The 17,943-nt window shown below is 37.5% G+C and overlaps 1 protein-coding gene across 4 annotated transcripts in view; it reads right to left on the bottom strand.

The window, feature by feature from the left end:
• Nucleotides 1–241: 241 nt before the first annotated feature.
• The window catches only part of LOC311156777 (putative oxidoreductase ZK1290.5), a 44,711-nt gene continuing 27,009 nt past the window's right edge, over nt 242–17,943 (bottom strand). For 2 of the 4 annotated variants that reach the window (XM_084211005.1, XM_084211008.1), the window contains 6 exons: nt 13,296–13,387; nt 8,708–8,842; nt 8,028–8,210; nt 7,437–7,496; nt 5,160–5,261; nt 242–364 (listed from right to left, as the gene is read on the bottom strand). In XM_084211005.1, coding sequence (XP_084067131.1) covers nt 5,166–5,261; nt 7,437–7,496; nt 8,028–8,210; nt 8,708–8,842; nt 13,296–13,387 — 566 coding nt within the window. In that variant the 3' untranslated portion in view covers nt 242–364; nt 5,160–5,165. Of the gene's footprint in view, nt 365–4,453; nt 4,488–5,159; nt 5,262–7,436; nt 7,497–8,027; nt 8,211–8,707; nt 8,843–13,295; nt 13,388–17,943 lie in introns of those variants that run through there. The other 2 variants (XM_084211006.1, XM_084211007.1) reach the window with 2 other exon arrangements.

Here is a 17,943-nt window from a genome sequence, read left to right as displayed (position 1 = left end):
TAACTCAACCCATACTGGGAGACTATACCAGAAAGTTGTAAGAGAGCAGAGAAGATGCTAAAAAGTATTTCTGTATCTTTAAGAAAGTTACAAAGAGTAAATTAAATTAGTTTATTAATTCATTAACATAACAGTAACCACATTCATACTGATTCCTGAGTATACTGAGTACCTAAGAGAACAATTCAGATTTATTGTTCAGTTTAAAATTAATCAATGTTTCAGTTACATCACTTTTCCAGTTTAGAACAATCTGGTTTTAAATTACTCTTTCCACAGGGAATAGGTTAGATGAATTAATTTTCTGCTGATATTCAGTGTTGAAAAATTCCATATCTTCTTTCCTCAGATTAGCATCAAAAATCTGGTTTGGAGAAAAAAAAAAAGTCATGAGAACATTGCAAAGATTGAAGCACACATATTTTTTCAGTATTATTATTCTATAACTAAGATGGTCTGGTTTTAAGTTCTTGATATTGATAAATAATACTAATTAAATGGCCTTTTTTGTTGAAAAAGGAAATTGTAAAATGTTTACTATATTCATTTTTCTGAGACTCTGCACTTTATTTTCAGCCCACTAAGCTGAATATATTATTAGGAAAAGCTCAAATGTGACAGGAAAGAATTTAAGTAGTTGAGAAAGTGGCATGCAATAGTTTGCATGGATATCATTGTATACCCAAAAGTCTAATGCACTTCAGTATATGGAGCAATCATCAACAGGATGATAAAACTGCTAATATACTCTTGAACTTCCTACTAGTAGTTCAACTACAGAATGCTTCTCAAAGGGCAATGGCTGGCCAAGCCACTCTCAGGATCACACACATTCCACCCGGGCACCGCCACAGAGCTCCGCTGCAGTCGGTCCCTGCCGGGTGCCCTGAGCAGCACATCCCGCAGCTCCGGCCCCACCTACAGCGCCCTGCGGAGGGACACACGCTGCAGCGCCGGGAAACAGGCCAGACACCCAGCACTTTCTCTCGAGTGAATACACGTCAGACTGGAGGCTGCAAAAAGTTTAAAACTAGGTACAGAAAAAGTATCCCAACACAGCAACCAAAAAAATTATCAGAAGGTTGGGTTATCTGTTATTTTTATCCAATGCATAATAGTGAGAGGTGAGCTTCAAAGCTTTGGGAGAGGTGTGGCAATGTGGAAAGAGTTAACTGCCTTGGATTCAATCAGGAGCAGCAAGAGCTACACCACCTTTACCCCCATTTTCAAAAGCATGGGTTAACCACAGAGGTGTGAATATTATGCAGCCGGCTTGGCCTAGTAGATTTGTGAACTTATCAGTATTACGGTTTATTTTCTACACAAGCTACTCAGAAAATAATGACTTGGAAGTCATGTTGGGGGGACAGATGTGATAGAAATACTTCTGCAGCCTGATTAAAAAAAATTCCTAGGAAACATTCTCAGGTACCTTCATCTCCAGTAATATAAGAGATGAAAACCAGAAAGAAACAAGAAAAATAGGAGAGGGAGCTACTCAGAGTCAGGCAGGAAGCTACTTGGCTGCACAGAAAATGGCCTCACCCTTTTCACTGATTTTTAGTTTATATTTTTCTTTTCCTTATTTGTTTCAAGAGTTTCCTTCCATTAGGAGTCACAGAGCTTTTGCAAAGGCATTTAGGCAGATAGCACTGATAAATCACATCTTATTTTAAGTAATGGTTTATCTCAACTGAAAAGGAGTGTCCCAATCAGTCACTGCCATAAATGACATAATGATAGGAAAGAAAATGTGCCTTCAGTTTTCTGGTGTATTCCCTAATCCTATTGGCAAGGTGATGGGTTACAAAGGTGAAATGGATGCATTGATGCATCGTGAAAAGGGTCACTGTAGAAAGGTAAACAAATTTTCTCTCTAGGGGAAATTTGTTTTACAGAAATAGAACAAGAGGAAGGATTTCAACCCTGGGGAAGAATATGCATATAATTCCAAGAATTCACTTGGATAAATTCTGAGTTTAAAACAAAGCAAAATCTTAAAAAATGAGCACCTCTAGGCTAACTCGCCAAAGAAGAAATAAAAAACAGAAATAAACTTTCTGGTTTTGTATGCCCATCACTTTCATACCTTTTTGGTCTTCTGTGTTCTGTGTCTCTTACCATAAATTACTCCTACCTGCTATTCTTAGATCTCGTTAGTGTTCACCTGTCAATTTCTCATTAGTTGTCTCATTTCTTTGACCAGTGTTGGGAGTACTTTAGAAAGGTTCATTTAGATGAGGTGATGTAGACTTACTCTTCAGCAGCCTTTGCTCAAGAAGAAAATTATTACTGCCAGAGTAATCCCAAGGTAGTTGTAGATAGGGGCATAAAATATGAATCTGAGTCTGTCTTTCCTTCTGCAACCTCACCAAAAGTAAAAGAGGACTTGCTCAATGATTCTAAATTAATAAACATGATGTAAAACTTGTGAATACCACAGTCAAAGGAAGAGGCTGCAGTGATCTATCCCAAGGCCACAGGAGATAACAGGGTTTCAGACTCTTGGGCAATTATAGCTTCTAACAGAAAACAATGGCCATTAGTGAGGCACAATGTGCAAAACGGCTCATCACACCTGGGAGAAAGATAGCTTGGGTCAGCTGAGTCGCAGCACTTAAAATCTTGTGTCCTCTCAAATTACACCTCACTTAGTACATAGCTAAAATTAAAGTCTTCTGTTGTTCTAAAAGCACTAATTGGCAGCAATGGAAATTCTAGGAAAGATTACAAAATAATAATGAAAAAAAACCCAGCACAGAAAAAAGTCCTGAACCAAAAACAATTCACCTTGAATGTAATTAGAAAAGTATCAGATTAAAACTGTAACTTGCCACAGCTTAAGAAGAATGCTTTTTTAGTAATACTATTCCTGATTATTCCTCTCATTACTCACTGAACTGCTTCAGATACCATGACCTAGCCTGAAAAAATGGTGTCTTGCCTTCCTTGCAAAAGCAGGTGCAGACACCAACAACATTGAAAAATCTCTTTGACAGAAGAAGACTGAAATATATTACAGAACTCACAGCCATTCTCACACTGGCTTAAGGTCACCAGTGTGGGGCATTGTCAAGAAAATCTGGTTTAATTCCAGTTAGCAGAGAACAGGGAGGTGATCAGTCAGAATCAAGCGCAAAAATCCAGAAGTGTTGTAATGAGCATGGAGCTCTAGCCATGTAGTTTAACTGACACTGTTCTGCTTACACTGGAGCTAGAATTTGCTAGCCTACATAAAGATTTGGTTCCTTTGACACATCATTTATGTTTGAAGCAGTATGTTCATGTGATGTCTGTTTCTGTAGAAAGAACTAGAGGTGAAACTCCAACCTGTGTTTTGTAAATTCTTAGAAAGTCATCACTGCCAAAAGCCTTATTTAGGAAATATCAGGCACATGACTCACTTCTAGTCCTTGTTTCATTAATTCAGATACACTGTGAAGGAAGGAGTCCCTCAACAGCACAGTTCAATTTTTTTCATACTGCTAAGGCATTGTTCTTTTCAAAAGCAGTATTAGCTGATAGCCACTGGTAGAAAGGTTTATTTCTGGACAATTTTTCCAACATTCACTTACTCATTGCCACAGTTTTATGCAAAAGCTAAAAAAAAGCCTAAAAATTACATCTGTTTTATAAATGAGCTTTACTGTCTGTAAGTATTGAACCCCTCATCACACAGCTGAGACAGGTACAGAGCAGTTCTTAGACACCCAGAGTGGCATTCCCAGGTACTGGAGCCCCCCAGACTGCAGGCCCTGCTTGAAACTAGAAAATAACCTTGCTCTGGAGATTGTGTGTATTTCTCAGAATACCACACTTCACAGGTATTAGTGAGCAGCATTTCATAAAATATCTTGTTTTTCATAGAAATTACTCTAGAGGCAAATCTAGAAAAATTTTTGTGGACAAGTTTACCAGAAAAAGCTAGACAATAATTCTGAGGAGCTGTTATCTAAAAGATAAATTTGTCTGGATTTTAGCCAAGCTGTATAGAAGCTCTACACTTTAAGGACAAACAATGCAGGCTAGAATATGTGATTGCTGTAAGCCACTTCTTGATAAAAAGCTAAGGAGCTTTGTTTCACAATATGACTAAAGCAGAACAGCACTGGGAAAACTGCCTCAGGAAGTCCACACACAATATAAATCATAATCAGATTTTCCATACCTTTCTAGACACAGGAACTCCTAAAATATCAAACCAATGCAACTCCAAGTTGAATACTAAGCCAATAGATTCTGCAGGCATATTTCTCAAAACAGATCTGTGAGCTACATTTATCCATATTCATCTCTCTATAGAGATACCTATTTTATAAGAAAATCTGAGGAACAGTATAGTCTCTTAATGGGATTTCCTGAACAAACCCAAAATGAAATTTAAACTAGTTCTCACAAAAAAACTACAAAAAACTCACCCCAATTTCCAGTAAGTAATAATAAAGATGTCTTTTTGGCTCTTGAAGCTTGCTGCTCACCTCTTGGCCCTGCAAATAGTTTATTTGTACCTGGACTTGTCTGGAAAGATTTCTACTTTGGTTTATCTACAGGCTAGTAACTAATATGCATAGAACTCTCTGAGTCAATGCCATAGTAATGCTGTCATATGCATAAAACTTTTTTGGTGATCCTCAGATATTGTGTATTACAATGAAATTCTATTTTTCATGGAGATTTGCAGGATATTGTACAGCATAAATATTGTTATGATAATGGCATTAACTTTTTTTTAATCCACTTTTTTCTTCTTCATACATTGTATCTCTCTAACAAAGTACTTGAAAATTATTTCATACCCAGCACACTAACAGGTAGCACTTTTGCCCTATATTTTTCAAGGAGTATCTCTTCATTTGAATTAAACTCCCTGATGCTGTTTAATATATAAAGGGCCCATGGTATAAATAGGAGTCTTTTCATGGACTTCAATGGACTGAAGAACAGCATTTGAGATGGATATCTAAAATCTCTTTGAGGGTTGTACAAAACTGTTACCCTCGAAAATATCTTTTGTCTGTTGCCAATGTTAAGGATTTCAGATCAGTGATCATTATTAGCACACATCACTATCTTGATTAGACTCTTACTGTAACCTTCTCTGAATTAAAATTACATGGTGCGACTCACTGATCCCTGAGAAAGCAAAGAAAAGCTCAAACCTTGGTTCACACAATAAAACTTGGATCCCAGGAAACATGTCTCCCATCATGCATTCCATTCAGAATTTCAACATCATCTTCTGCTATTGTAAAATCAAACACCTGTGGGAATGCATATGCAGTTAACATCATGAACACTGACAGAATCAACAACCTCAGATATATTCTAGTATTTAACTGACCAAGATTCATTTAAATGTGAGGCCCAATTTTTATATATTTTTCCTTCAGAAAATTCTTATATTTTGTCATAGAAAAATACTCCATCGAGCTGGCAGGCTCCATTGAGTCCTTTGCTCCTTTAGTGACTCATGTTTATTTGCAGACTATGTTAAGATGGTTTTTGTAGCACTCTGGCCTCAGGCAAGGATCCAAGACAAGTGTAGTATCAAAGCTGTTTTTGACAGCACTCTCTATTGTCACTGCCTAGAGGTAGGTATAGGAATACCCTGACAGCAATCTCTTTGGAAGAATGAGTTCAGTATTCCACTTATATCCCAATGTTCAGTTTAGAGTGTTACAGTTCTCTTTCTCAGAACTTTAGAGAAAGAGAATTTTTGGAAGGTATCGGGACATTCACAAAGCTAACAAGCCAAAGGCTTTGTCTGTCTTTTCTGTGACTCTACTTTGACAAAATTCTCACAAATCAGCTAAATACAGACAAAGTGCTACACTGCCTCAGTACTAAAACTTGGAAGCAATCACCTGTCTTCAAACACAGGTTCTTACAGCCACTGCCTTCTCCTGTGGCCACACCTGCAATGTGAACGATGGTGTCAGTGCTTTCTTAGCTGGGTCCTATTGAGACATTATCACCAGGCAGTTGCTTCTGTTCTCTTTGTCAGAGCTCCTCTGTGCTCAATAAAAAGATTCTGTGGAGCCTGAACTGTAGCCAAATGAGCTCCTCCCATCCTGCATTATCCAGCAACCACTGTTTTCTGGAATGATCCTTGTAGTCAAATCTCAGTGCTCTTTCAAGCCTTTTAAGCTTAAACCAGGGACCAGTTCCAGAACTAGAAACCCTACGTATTATGTACTGAGGGTTTAATGAGGACCAACTTGACCAGAAGTGGTAGAGACTCAGGCCAACACAGAAACATGAAGGAAAGAAAAAGAAGGGAGGTGAGATAAACAACACACAATGACTGTGCCAGTTCTTTCCTCTCTCCATCTTAAGTGTTTTAAGTTTTGAGTGTAACACATTCCCTGAGTTGTGTGAAATGAATTGGTGGTGCCATAGAGAAAAATCTGTAAAAAATGAAATTAGTCTGGATTTCAAATATTATTGGGGAAAATAAAAGTATGAGGAAGGATTTTCAAACTGGTTTTGTTCTCTGATCTGGTTCCCAATACAGTACCACAAGCAGCTGTGCTTGTACCACAGAAGGCAGTGTAAATGTCAGAATAAACAGTCAAGGCAGGAGCTGTATAAACAGGCATGGCCACCTGCAGAAATTCTCATTACATGTATATTGATTCACACCTCCACACACTCACACAGAAGGATAAAAACAGCAGATGGAAGATTCCTGTCTCCTTGCAAAGTTTCTTCCAGATTTGCCACAGCAGTTCATACCCCTATGATATTTTTGGAAATAAGTTGTGGTTTTGCCTACCCTAAAGAAAGAACACTTTCAGATTAGAGAAACAGAGAGACAAAGTAATGAATTAAAACTATTTGGTATGAAAAGAAAATTTAGAAGAGGTGGGGGGAGGAATCATACTGCTAATTCTCATTCATTTCCACTTTTCTTTGTCTAGCCCCTTCATGCTGGGACCTTTTCTGCACATTGAGTAGAAGGATAAGGTAAGGGAAGAGTCAGGGCAGGAAGGACTGTGATTTGTGATTTCCTTGGAAGATCTTTATGTTGGAGCTATCCCCAGGTGAGTTTTAAAGCTTTCATAAACTGCTATGCATAGCATCCAAACTCCTTCCATTTGACCTATGTGCCTATCACAAAAAGGATGTAACCATAACCAGATTAGGATGTTCTACAACCAGACAGGTAATAACTAGAACTATTAATTACAAAAATCAACTACAAAAGGTCTTCTATGGTTTTTTCTTTACACACAGTGATTAGCTCTCCAGGTCTTTTCTGATATTTGTGAGTTATAGTTTCTTTCCTACATTATGGTCATTTCATGGTACCCATTTGCCAATTTTGACTGAGTTACCCCAGTATAAAACTGGGAAGGAAAATGAGAAGGCAACCCAAAATATTAAAAACTCTTACTTGGATGTTAACAAGGCTTGAGTGCATAACCAAATCTTACCTTGCAGTTTTCCTCTATTCGTTCTGCCTTTGTTGACTTTGGAATAGTGACAATCCCATTCTGAAAAGAATTATGCTTCTCATCAATAAAATTTGCAGATTTTAAGAAAATTATCTATCTTCAAGCCATCACAATAAATTCCTCACATCTTCTGAGGTTCTAAAATCATTTTCTGGGGACACTGACATTTCTCCATGTCATTTGCAACGACAGTTATATGCACTGTGTTCATTTCCAACACACTACATGGTTTATATCAACTTAATATATTATTTCACTGCTTAGTACTTTATATTCAGTGACAGAAATGGAACGATGAGGAATACTGCTTGTAACATTTACTTTGGAAATATTTCTTAGTGGTGGCTCTTAGTCTCTGCAACCAGATTATTTATAATAATTAATATTTGAAATACTGGCATGATTTGTGTACTACATTCTAAATTTCCAGCGCAGCCACCAGTTCACACAATATCAACATACTGAAAGCAGAAATACCTTCTGTATAAATTCTGGTTTGATGCAAACCTCAAACTATCTGCATTTTTTTCCTGAGAAACGAGACACATTTTTATTACCACTCTCCATTACCTGTATGCTCCAGCGTATGCAAATCTGTGCTGGAGTTCTGCCATACTTCTTTGCCAGCTGAATGACAGTAGGATGGGTGAGTGCTTCACCTTTGGCTAAAGGACAGTAACCTTCAAAAACAATATCTCTGCTCCTACAGTAATCAACCAACTCCTGAGGTCTTTGGAAAGGATGGTATTCAACCTTAGATAAATAGAAATAAACTTTTAGTAAAAGCCCTGAAAATAAATTTAGTAGAAAACTTCAATTAAAATGAAAATAATTTCTCTCCTGTTTTAAAAATAGATCATGAGTGAGGTCTTTGCTTCTGGGAAGCAGATGTAAGGTATTAGTTTTAGAAGATACATGAAGGGTATTAATCACATATTTTACCAGTAATTGGCACAAAAAGTTAACTGCATTTTATGTTTCCCTCAGAAACAAGGTGCTGTTGTGTGTCTGGCTGCAGCTGGACTTTCACTATTGCTCTGCTGTTAAGAAATATATACAAATGAACAGTGGAAGTCAGTATCAGGTCACTTTTATTGGTATTTTGAGACTACTTTCTCTTTCCCAAATCTATGTCCTTTCCTGCTTCTGTAATAATGATTCTTTCTAGTGATCTTTGAGTTGCCCAGGCAAGGGGAGGGGGCTGAGCAGGGGCTGGGTTTGCAAGCGACCAACCAGAACAATTTGCGTACGGTGAGGACTTGACCTTGGAAGCAAAGCCTGCTGGCATGGATTGCACGTGCCAAATCCTGTATTCTGTGTGTGGTGTCACCATCAGCTTGTGCAGGAAAGCAATCACACTGTGGAACTGATGTGTGAAGGAGACCCTTTGAAGGAAGGAAGATCACAAATTGCCAAGAACCAGTTAAAAGAGGAAAAGTAACAAGCTACAAAGACACGGTTGTTGGGAGCAAAAGGAAAAAGAAGTTATTGGACAGTAATGATCTCAGAGGAGAGACATATTCTTGCATGTAGCTAAAACCAGAAAAGAAACTCTGTGATGTTCCTTATTAAGTTATTTAAATAAGTATTTCACAGTCTATTCATTGTAAGAAGCATGCATTACTCTGCATTTAGATGAAAGTGGTTAGTATTTTCTCTAACAAAATACAAAATCATGTGATGTGTTTTTGTGACTGGTCATCAGCATTGTTCCAGGGATTGAACTCTTACGCATTTTGAAGAAAAGTACTCTTCTGAGCAATCACCTCGATACGTGGAATCTGGAAAATTTCTTCTGCTACAAAGAGGACAAATGAACATTTCCTGTTTCTCATCTTTAGTACATGTCGTCTTTTCAGACAACAATAGTCAGGAACAATACGCTGGCAGTCATTCAACATGAGCTAAGAAAAAACTGTGCCCCTGGAAGGCTGGGCTGAGTCAGCCTAAAGCTGCTATGATCTAAATTACTAGGTGGACTCGGGAACAAGGTTCAAGCAGCAGACATCCATGTCTTCAACCTTTGATGTTTCTTGACCTTTGAGTACCCTTTGTATTTCATGTTTGTATGTGTAAGAGCAGTGCTTAGGTCATAGAGTTATTCCCTTGTTTGCACCTGAGCTGGATACGAAATATTGTATCTACACAAGACTACGAGGGGAGAAGTGAAAGAGCAAGCCAGGTGTATTACTGGATTAGTAAAAGATTAATAAGCAATTCTAGCAGACGTTCTTTACAGTAAGTATAGCAAATAATGTAGTTCAGAAAATATTAAATAAAAAATTATGTATTTAGGACCAAATGCTGAAACATCTGCAGTGCCTCTATGGCATCATGTGACTTATTCAGCATTTATTACTAATTAAACTGCAAGCAGAATTTACCTGCTGGTCTCATAAGACTCCAGGCAGCACAGTTTCGGGTTACACCAGAAATGTTTAAATCAAGAGCAGTGTGCTGAGATATCACCTGCATGCTTCACAAGCAGAATACACAGCGACAACTACTTCCCACCTGAAAAGATCATACTTTGTGCCTTTCACTGAAACTAGAGATTCCCAAATTTTGTGAATTGAATTTCTGACATTTTGACACATGCAGTTTTGAATTGGTAGAAGCAAGTATTTTTCTTCTTAAATATACTACTAAAATAATCAAACGCATTAAATAAAATAAGCAATTTTGAATTTTTTTTATTAAAACATTCTCGAAGGTTCTAGCAGCATCTGCAAGGCACTAGGATCCTGAGCTACAAGAGGCATAAGGTGAGTGGTCAACATATGCTTCCCCTCAAAATAACAATTCTTGCTTCCTGTCTTGCCCCACCCTTGCTATTTTTGTCACCAGACTTTTTTCAGGCAAGGGCTGTTCGTCATGTGATGGCAGAGGAAGATCTTGATTTTTTTCTGGCACCTTACCCTGATTGACTAGCATGTAAAAACTGGCATCTGTTTAATAGAACAGTTTGCAGTTCACATTACACAACTTCACAGCTGCTACGTGCCCAGCCACAGCGGACCAACTAAAGCACTGGTTTTTTACAACAGTCAGAGCACATGGGGAAAAGTAATAGTAATAACCCTGACACATGGCCCCACAAAGTCATACCTCAGATGATGATGCACAGAGGCCTTACTCTTTCCACCCTGCTGTGGTCCTTTTCACATGATAAAGTTTCTGCACATCTGTAATTCTGTAATTTTCTCAATGGGAATGCAGTCTTACAATTTTTTCTCTTTATGAAACTGAAATACAAGTCTATGAGTATTTTCTATATAGAAGAACAGTTTAAGTGAGTTTATGTACAAAGGGGTTGTTTTCTAATGTCTCATATGCATTTCTACCTTGTACAAATTTACACAATAGAGCTCAATATTAATGGCAATATCAACAATGTAACCAAATCTCTCTGAGGTCATTACACAGTAATTCACACTTCCCCAGGACTGGAAAAATATTGATGAACATTCCTACATGGAATTCATAGAGGAACAGCTTATATTTGGGTTCAGTGCATCACATTAGTAAATGAAACATATATATTTTTATTAAGTACTTATAAAATATTTTTCCCCATAATAAGTGACATGGCAATGAGCCTTCAGAGAGACTTCAAAGATTTCTTTGAGCATAAATCCAAACTTCCTACTGCCAAATCAATTACAAAATCAATTACTCTGGCACACAAACCTGGAACATCTAGGTTGTAAGTTTCACTCTACATGATGCTAGAATAAAGTACCATCATTTTACAGTGCTTGCCAGTACTTTTAATAGTATATTGAAATTTTAAAAGGTGCTTGCTTATTAATAAATGACTTAGCAATACCATATTCTTGAAAAGACAAGCCTTGCCTGCTTTTTTAAAAGACATGACAATACTGGTTTTTTCCCAGGAACTGAAAAGAAAGGCAGTACTTAAAACTTTGTTTGTAAAACAGAAGTATTACTTATTTCTCCTGCCTTCCTACTTTCTCCCCTACACAGAAAAAAAATTCCCAACTTTCAATTTAAACATCATAAGGGGACTGTTGTAATTGTAAAAACACCCTGAACTCTAGAAGGGAAGCATTTTTCCTCCACTTGTTTCTTCAATATTTAGATATGTATCCAATGACAATTTGCGTATGTTTTATATTTAGTACATCCATTGAAACAGTATTTTATGCATATTTTATGCATAAATATGGTGGAAAAACTGTATTATAAATTGTGGACAGTGAAATAAGACCTCAGTAAAGCATTCCCAGTTTGAATTTAGAAATTTATTATTTATTTGATGGTACTTAAGTAATCTTATCATCAGACTCAGCAACTCTCCAGCACTAAGCAAGAAAAAGAATACATACTTTTTTGAGGATAAGCTGAAGTATGGTTTATAAAATTCCTTTAACTCTAAAAAAAATATAAATTAATGCTATAACAAAACTGTTTTAGGTGGAGCACTTGGCAATGGTATGTGTAATTCTTTGTTGTTTTTTGCTTTCAATTCACAACTGCTGTGTAGCATTTCAAAGAAATTACTAGCAGGGGCCCTCTCCCACCCCTCAGTATCACCACCGCCTCAACTTTTTGTATCCTCTTTTTGGCCTCGGAAAATGAGTTTTGTCAAATAGCACCAAGAAACAGCTTGTCTCAATGAGCACCACTGAAAAAGTAAGACTGGTAACATTTTGACGCTGTGGGTAAGAGGAAATTTCAAAACAAAATCACTATTTTTCCTTGCGGTGATTTTGTAGAAAACTGAAAAGCTACTGTTATTTAACAGGCAGTAACAATTCATGCCAAACTCTAGTAAGTCTTTGTAGATGTGTATTTCTTCACCTTGGTAAAGTCACCAATTATTAAACAGTCACCTGCCCATCTTAACATATATTTCAATGGTTTATTTTGAATAACTGGATTTAAATATTTTATATGGGTTTGTGCTTATTTAACATTAATTAATTGCCCTTTAGTAACCTTTAGTATAGTGGCCAGCTAAAATCAGAGTTGTTTGGTTCTGACACTCACACTCTGAGCAACGTTTTTATGGCTGTTAATGCCATTAAACCATAAACAGCTGCCAGAAATCCTGACCACCTGTACAAAGGGGAAAAACATGTGCCTGCACTCCATCCATTCCAGTTCCCACATCCATGTCAGCATACATACACACACTGTCTGGCAGGAGGTGGAAGGAATGGGAGCACGAACTTCCAGCACAGCTGTAGGCAGAAACCTGCAACAAGGGAACATTTGTCGAGTGTCCTGGCAGCCTGCCGGTACGTAGGTGGCCATCCTCGATCTGCCTAGGGCAGCAAAAAAAATTCTGCCAGGGCTGTCATAGCACCTGCCTAAACCAGGAATTCACTGAATTGATGTGAACTAGGAAATGAGGGGGGAGCAAGGGAAGGGCACACTTACATGGGCATGTAATTAACTGACTCTTTCAGTGTTGCTTACAGGAAGCACAAAAGTATTCGAACACAGGCTTTCCAAAAACTGGTTCACTCTGAAGATGCTAAATGTTCTGTGATTCTTCCATTTTATTTCTAAAGTGTTTTATCACCAAAAAGCTGTCACAGGGACCATTTGTTTCTGTCTGTGTACCCAGACACAAACAAGTAGCCTGGGAGAAACTAGGTGGGGGAAATTTGAGGAAGGACTTCCCTACCCTTCAGGTCATCTTCCTGAATGGTTTTCAGTACACAAATAGAAATGTAAAAAGAAATTGTATGACTAAGGCAATAGTTTGGGTGTAGCCTTTCATGCATAGGAGTGGGGAGGAGGTTGCTAACCAAAAAAACCAAAGTAAAAATTCAAACCCAGGTACTTTAAATACATGTATCCACTCACCTGATTAACATGTGGAGTAATCACAGAGTCCTCCTTTAGTTGCTCAAGATGACTGATAAGAAAATTGCTTACACCAATTGATTTACACAAACCTAAAGAAAAACAGAACAAGAAAAAAAATTTAGGACAATCCTATTTGGGTGGATGATTTGAAAAATAGCACTTTCAAGAGACAAAATTATTTTTTACTTCATTTCTGTAGAGCAAAATACCACAAAGGAACACAGAAAAACTGCACTGAAATCTAGTTTGACAGTGTTATCTGAAAACGTGGTTCTGTCACAGTCACATTAGGAAATCATTTTATAATCTAAACACACTGGAAACTCCCCAGTGTATAAAAACTCCAGGCTAAATTCTGGGAAAGGCTAATGTAGTATAAGCAAAGAACAATTGGACTCCAGCAGAATGAAAAGAAGGAAATGGTGTTCCAAGCAGCTTGCCAAAACTAAAGGAAAGTGGAACATTTGCTGAAGACTAATAAGGTGTGAGCAATACAACCCAAGGACATGCAGCCCAAATGAACCATGTCACGCTGCCTATTTTCTATCAGATCATTACAAGAGGCTATGTAAAACTCAGTGTAAAATCTTCAAGTTAATAAGCAGTGCCTAGCAAGAACCATGAAGGTTAAAAATGTAGCTAGATTTCTCAGCTCCTGTTGACTAGCAAATGAAGTCAAATGGGACCTAGGTGATATGAAGGCTACTTTTTAAACAAACCAAGTGTGCATGCATGTGTACAAACTAAGAGCTGACAGGCCAGAAATCAGATGTCTTCTTCAAACCTCAAATATGATAAAAGCCAACTCCCAGTCCTGGCCTGCCACCACCCTTCAGCCCTGACCTGTCTGGGATAGTTTGGTCCTTCTGCTTTGCTAAGCCCAGCTGGCAAGGAAGGCAGCTGGGGCTAGGCTAGGAGGGGTCTTCTTAGGCTGTGCACTCTGTGGACCATGGCTCAGGCTAATTTCTTCAGTATGTGAACTTTGTCTGCATTGACTTGAGCTGCATTTCAGTGTGTAATGCTACAGATGGAAAGTCTGTCTCTGTGTGAACACAGAAGTCTGATCACTGTTGTTAATCCAGTATTTATTTGAGCAGACCAATTGTATTAAAATGCATAGACACGTGTGTATCTATATACAAAAAAAAGAAAGACTTTTTTTTAGTCCTCTGTGAAATTCTGTAAGTGAAGTTACAGCTTACTGTTAATTTGTATAAACAGATTGTTGACATCCAAAAAAAATAAAATCAGCTTTCACATATTTTAGCAGCATAAGCTGTAGCAAAAAAACCTGCACACATACTATCACTTTTTGATGTGCTTCTTTCGTAGAATACCAAAAGAAGAAAAAATACATTAACAACAAAAATTCCAGATGTCTTTCCCTTATAGAAATTACCATTGTTCAAGATGTATAACTTAATTAGGTTAAAAACCAGCACTATAGTGATTTACATAATTTGCATGTAATCTGCCAGAAGGAGCAAAAGCTGAGCTTTTGACAAACAACCCTAGAGTGTCAACACTAATAAATCATTATGCCACAGCAGTCAGAAAAACAAGAGTTTTAACACAATGGTGAACCAAATATTATACACTATTGTTGAAAGCTAAGGAGTTACAAAAACATGCCATTATTGCCCTTGAAGAATAAAGCTTTCATTTCAGGTTGAAATAAAACAAAATTAAGTCACAGACATTTCTACAAAAAGCTTCCATTTTTTTCCTCTACAGCATACTCGAAGATGTTTTGCCTCTAGCATATTTCTCACAGGAGTCTGCTCCATCGTGTTAGATTTCCTATCAAGAAATTTCAGGTCATTTATGTTTTGCATTAAAAGTCATCTAAGTCATTCCTACTAAAATCACTATTATAGCATTCATGTGTTCAGAGTGATGTCCCACAGAGGCTTAAATCAAAACTGCCAAGAAAATACACATTCTCTCAGAAAACAGAGAAATAATTAGAATTTCAATGTTTTTATAAAACCAGTATTTTCTTAAGGGAAATTTTTTTAAGGGAATACACTTAAAACATTTTACTTTCATTAAATACACATACTTGTTTGGGTGAAGCTACAACCCTTCATTTCAACTCCATTGCTTTGGTGTTAGTTACAGTTTACTATAACAGTTAAAGTGTTTTGACTTTTGCATTAAATTACAATATAAAATACAAATAGTAATTAAACAATTACTTGGTCTAACTGTATTAAAAAATCTTATTTCAATGCATGATGGAAACATGAATTCAAAACACTGGAAAGCAGAGTTTAAATTTGAAAAATCAGTCAATGGATTCTACTCTAAAGAATTGCTTCCATTTGCCTGATGGAAGATTAACACAGATGCTCTGCATTGTCCACATCTCAGAAAGACTGCCTTTAAAAAGAGGATTATACAGAATTATTTCCATATTTACATCTTCTGGATTAATTCAGAAGAATGAAGATTTAAGAAAAGATGGATAAGAAACAGAAGGTCTGGTTTGTCGCTGTAGGACACGAAAGAACGCACACACGCACCGCTCTCTAGGTGAGAAGGAAAAGAGGGCGTTTATTCTCTGACTCTATAATTTATAGTTTTACAAAGGTGACAGTGGATTGGAGGGTGACAGTGCCACCTCTCCACAGACACTGGCTTAACCAGCAGTCTATCAACAATGTCTGTTTTCACAAGAATGTAAACTATAAGTTGTTTACAGAAAAGTGTGTGGGAAAGTTCTTTACAAAAATGTCAATATCAGAAGGCCTTTCTAGAAATCTCAAAAGCTCAGAGTGACATTGGTTAGCTCCTTATCTGACAGATTGACACTTGTGCCTATGTCTATCAAACAAGATCCATGGAATTATATCAACAGCAGAAATAAAAAACATGCATATTGAGAAACTTGTGAAAGATGGTCCTGACTCATTGCCTTGAAACAACCTGGGAGATGCAGGTGACACATTTCCTTTTATTTCCTCTCTCACGGGGCACCAACAGAGGTAAACTCTCCAGCACTCCTGCTGTAGGTCTCAAAAACACCACAATGCTCTTGCAAATGGGGGCAGGCTTTATTCATTTTTTTTTCCAATTTAATGCCTGTTTAGAATGCTTAAAAATCTCATTTCAGACAATTCAGGCACAATGCGTGTTGTTAAAGCTGTTGTGATTGTAGGTGGTTTTGAAGTCCATACTTCTTTTTAACTTAAACATTTTAACTAGTCCTGCAGTTCAGGTTTCCTGAGATAAAAGTTTCCAATATATCAGCTATAATCCCTCTAGAAAGTACTCTTAAAATATACAATTTTACTGTGTTATTTACAAACTTACAGGGCTTTGACTCAGAGAGAGAAAGCACCCTCCTTATCTGTTTGAGGAAATGATTGGTCTGGCCCCTATGAAGCAGGTTTTGAGAAAGTGCCAGGTGCAATAAACAAAGAGTTTGCAATTCCCCATTAGCTCCCAAAGGCTCCTGTTATATCTTCTGAGGCTTTGTTCTATTCCTTGCGACTCTGACTTCACAGGCTCAAAGAAAAACGTAGGAACACTGGTCCCTTTATGCATGCTAAAAACTGACCACAATGCTGGAACAGAAAATTTCATCCAGCTTTGAAAACCTATCATGAAACTCTGCAAGACACATCAGAAAACATGCGGGCAAAATAACAGTTGATTATAACGGGGAAAAAAGTAAGGATCTTTTTTATTCTCCACAAAAAACATCTTGGCCCCCACCACATTGGTACTTTCACCACACTGTATTTCTCCCAGCTACTGTGAAGCACTATATCATGCTAATGGACTGGTTTGCAATATTGTTGAGTATTAAGCTTAAGGTATTTTGTATTGCAACTTAGACAATGATTGAGTATTTTTATCTTTATTCTACATAATACCGAATTATACGAAGTTTGATGGGCACTGTTAGTCTTGCAACAGAAAAGCATAAATATACTGTCTTGGCACCACAACCCTGTTTTAGTACAATAGTGAGCCTTATCTTTCTCTAGCACTACTACAGACTTTTATCAAACTTCTAAATACCCTCCGGAATATTAACTGTACAAAGTTCAGATCAAAAAGATTTTGTAAATTACAAAACTGGATACCAGGTTTGTGGAGCCCCTTTTCCTCCCCCTCCCTGCTGCTCTACATGAGTCAGAGCAAGGGAGAATTCCCACGTCGAGTGAACAGTGCCCATTCTGTTATATCTTCTATTCAGGCCACAGAATAAAAACACAAATGGATCTACTTTTCACAAGAGGTCAACTGCAGTCACTGTATCTTTATTAACGAAGGTTGCACAGGTTGAAAAAGTCCACATCCTCTCTGATATGCACACTGGGTGTAAATTGCACTACTCATAGAAACCCTACAAGATTTCATTTCAGCACAACTTGCTAAATCGAAGCTGTAGGCTTAGTGTGCCCAACATGCAGACTAAAAGCCAAAGCCTTGATAAATAAAGCAGACTACTCGTAGATAGAATCAATGAGGAATTAACTTCTAAATCTGTGAAATAACACAGGCTAAAGCACACAGCACAGGCTAAAGCACACAGACACCAGAAGGCTGAGGGCTATACCCCTCTCTGAGACACACAGGAAGGCTGTGGCAAAACCGCAAATACAGAAATCGTACTTCCTCCTCCAAAGGATTT

The sequence above is a fragment of the Fringilla coelebs genome (genome assembly GCF_963513975.1).
Source record: "Fringilla coelebs genome assembly, chromosome: 9".
Lineage (NCBI taxonomy): Eukaryota > Metazoa > Chordata > Aves > Passeriformes > Fringillidae > Fringilla > Fringilla coelebs.
Note: the sequence above shows the minus strand (reverse complement) of the source record. Positions and strands in the feature narration are given on the sequence as shown.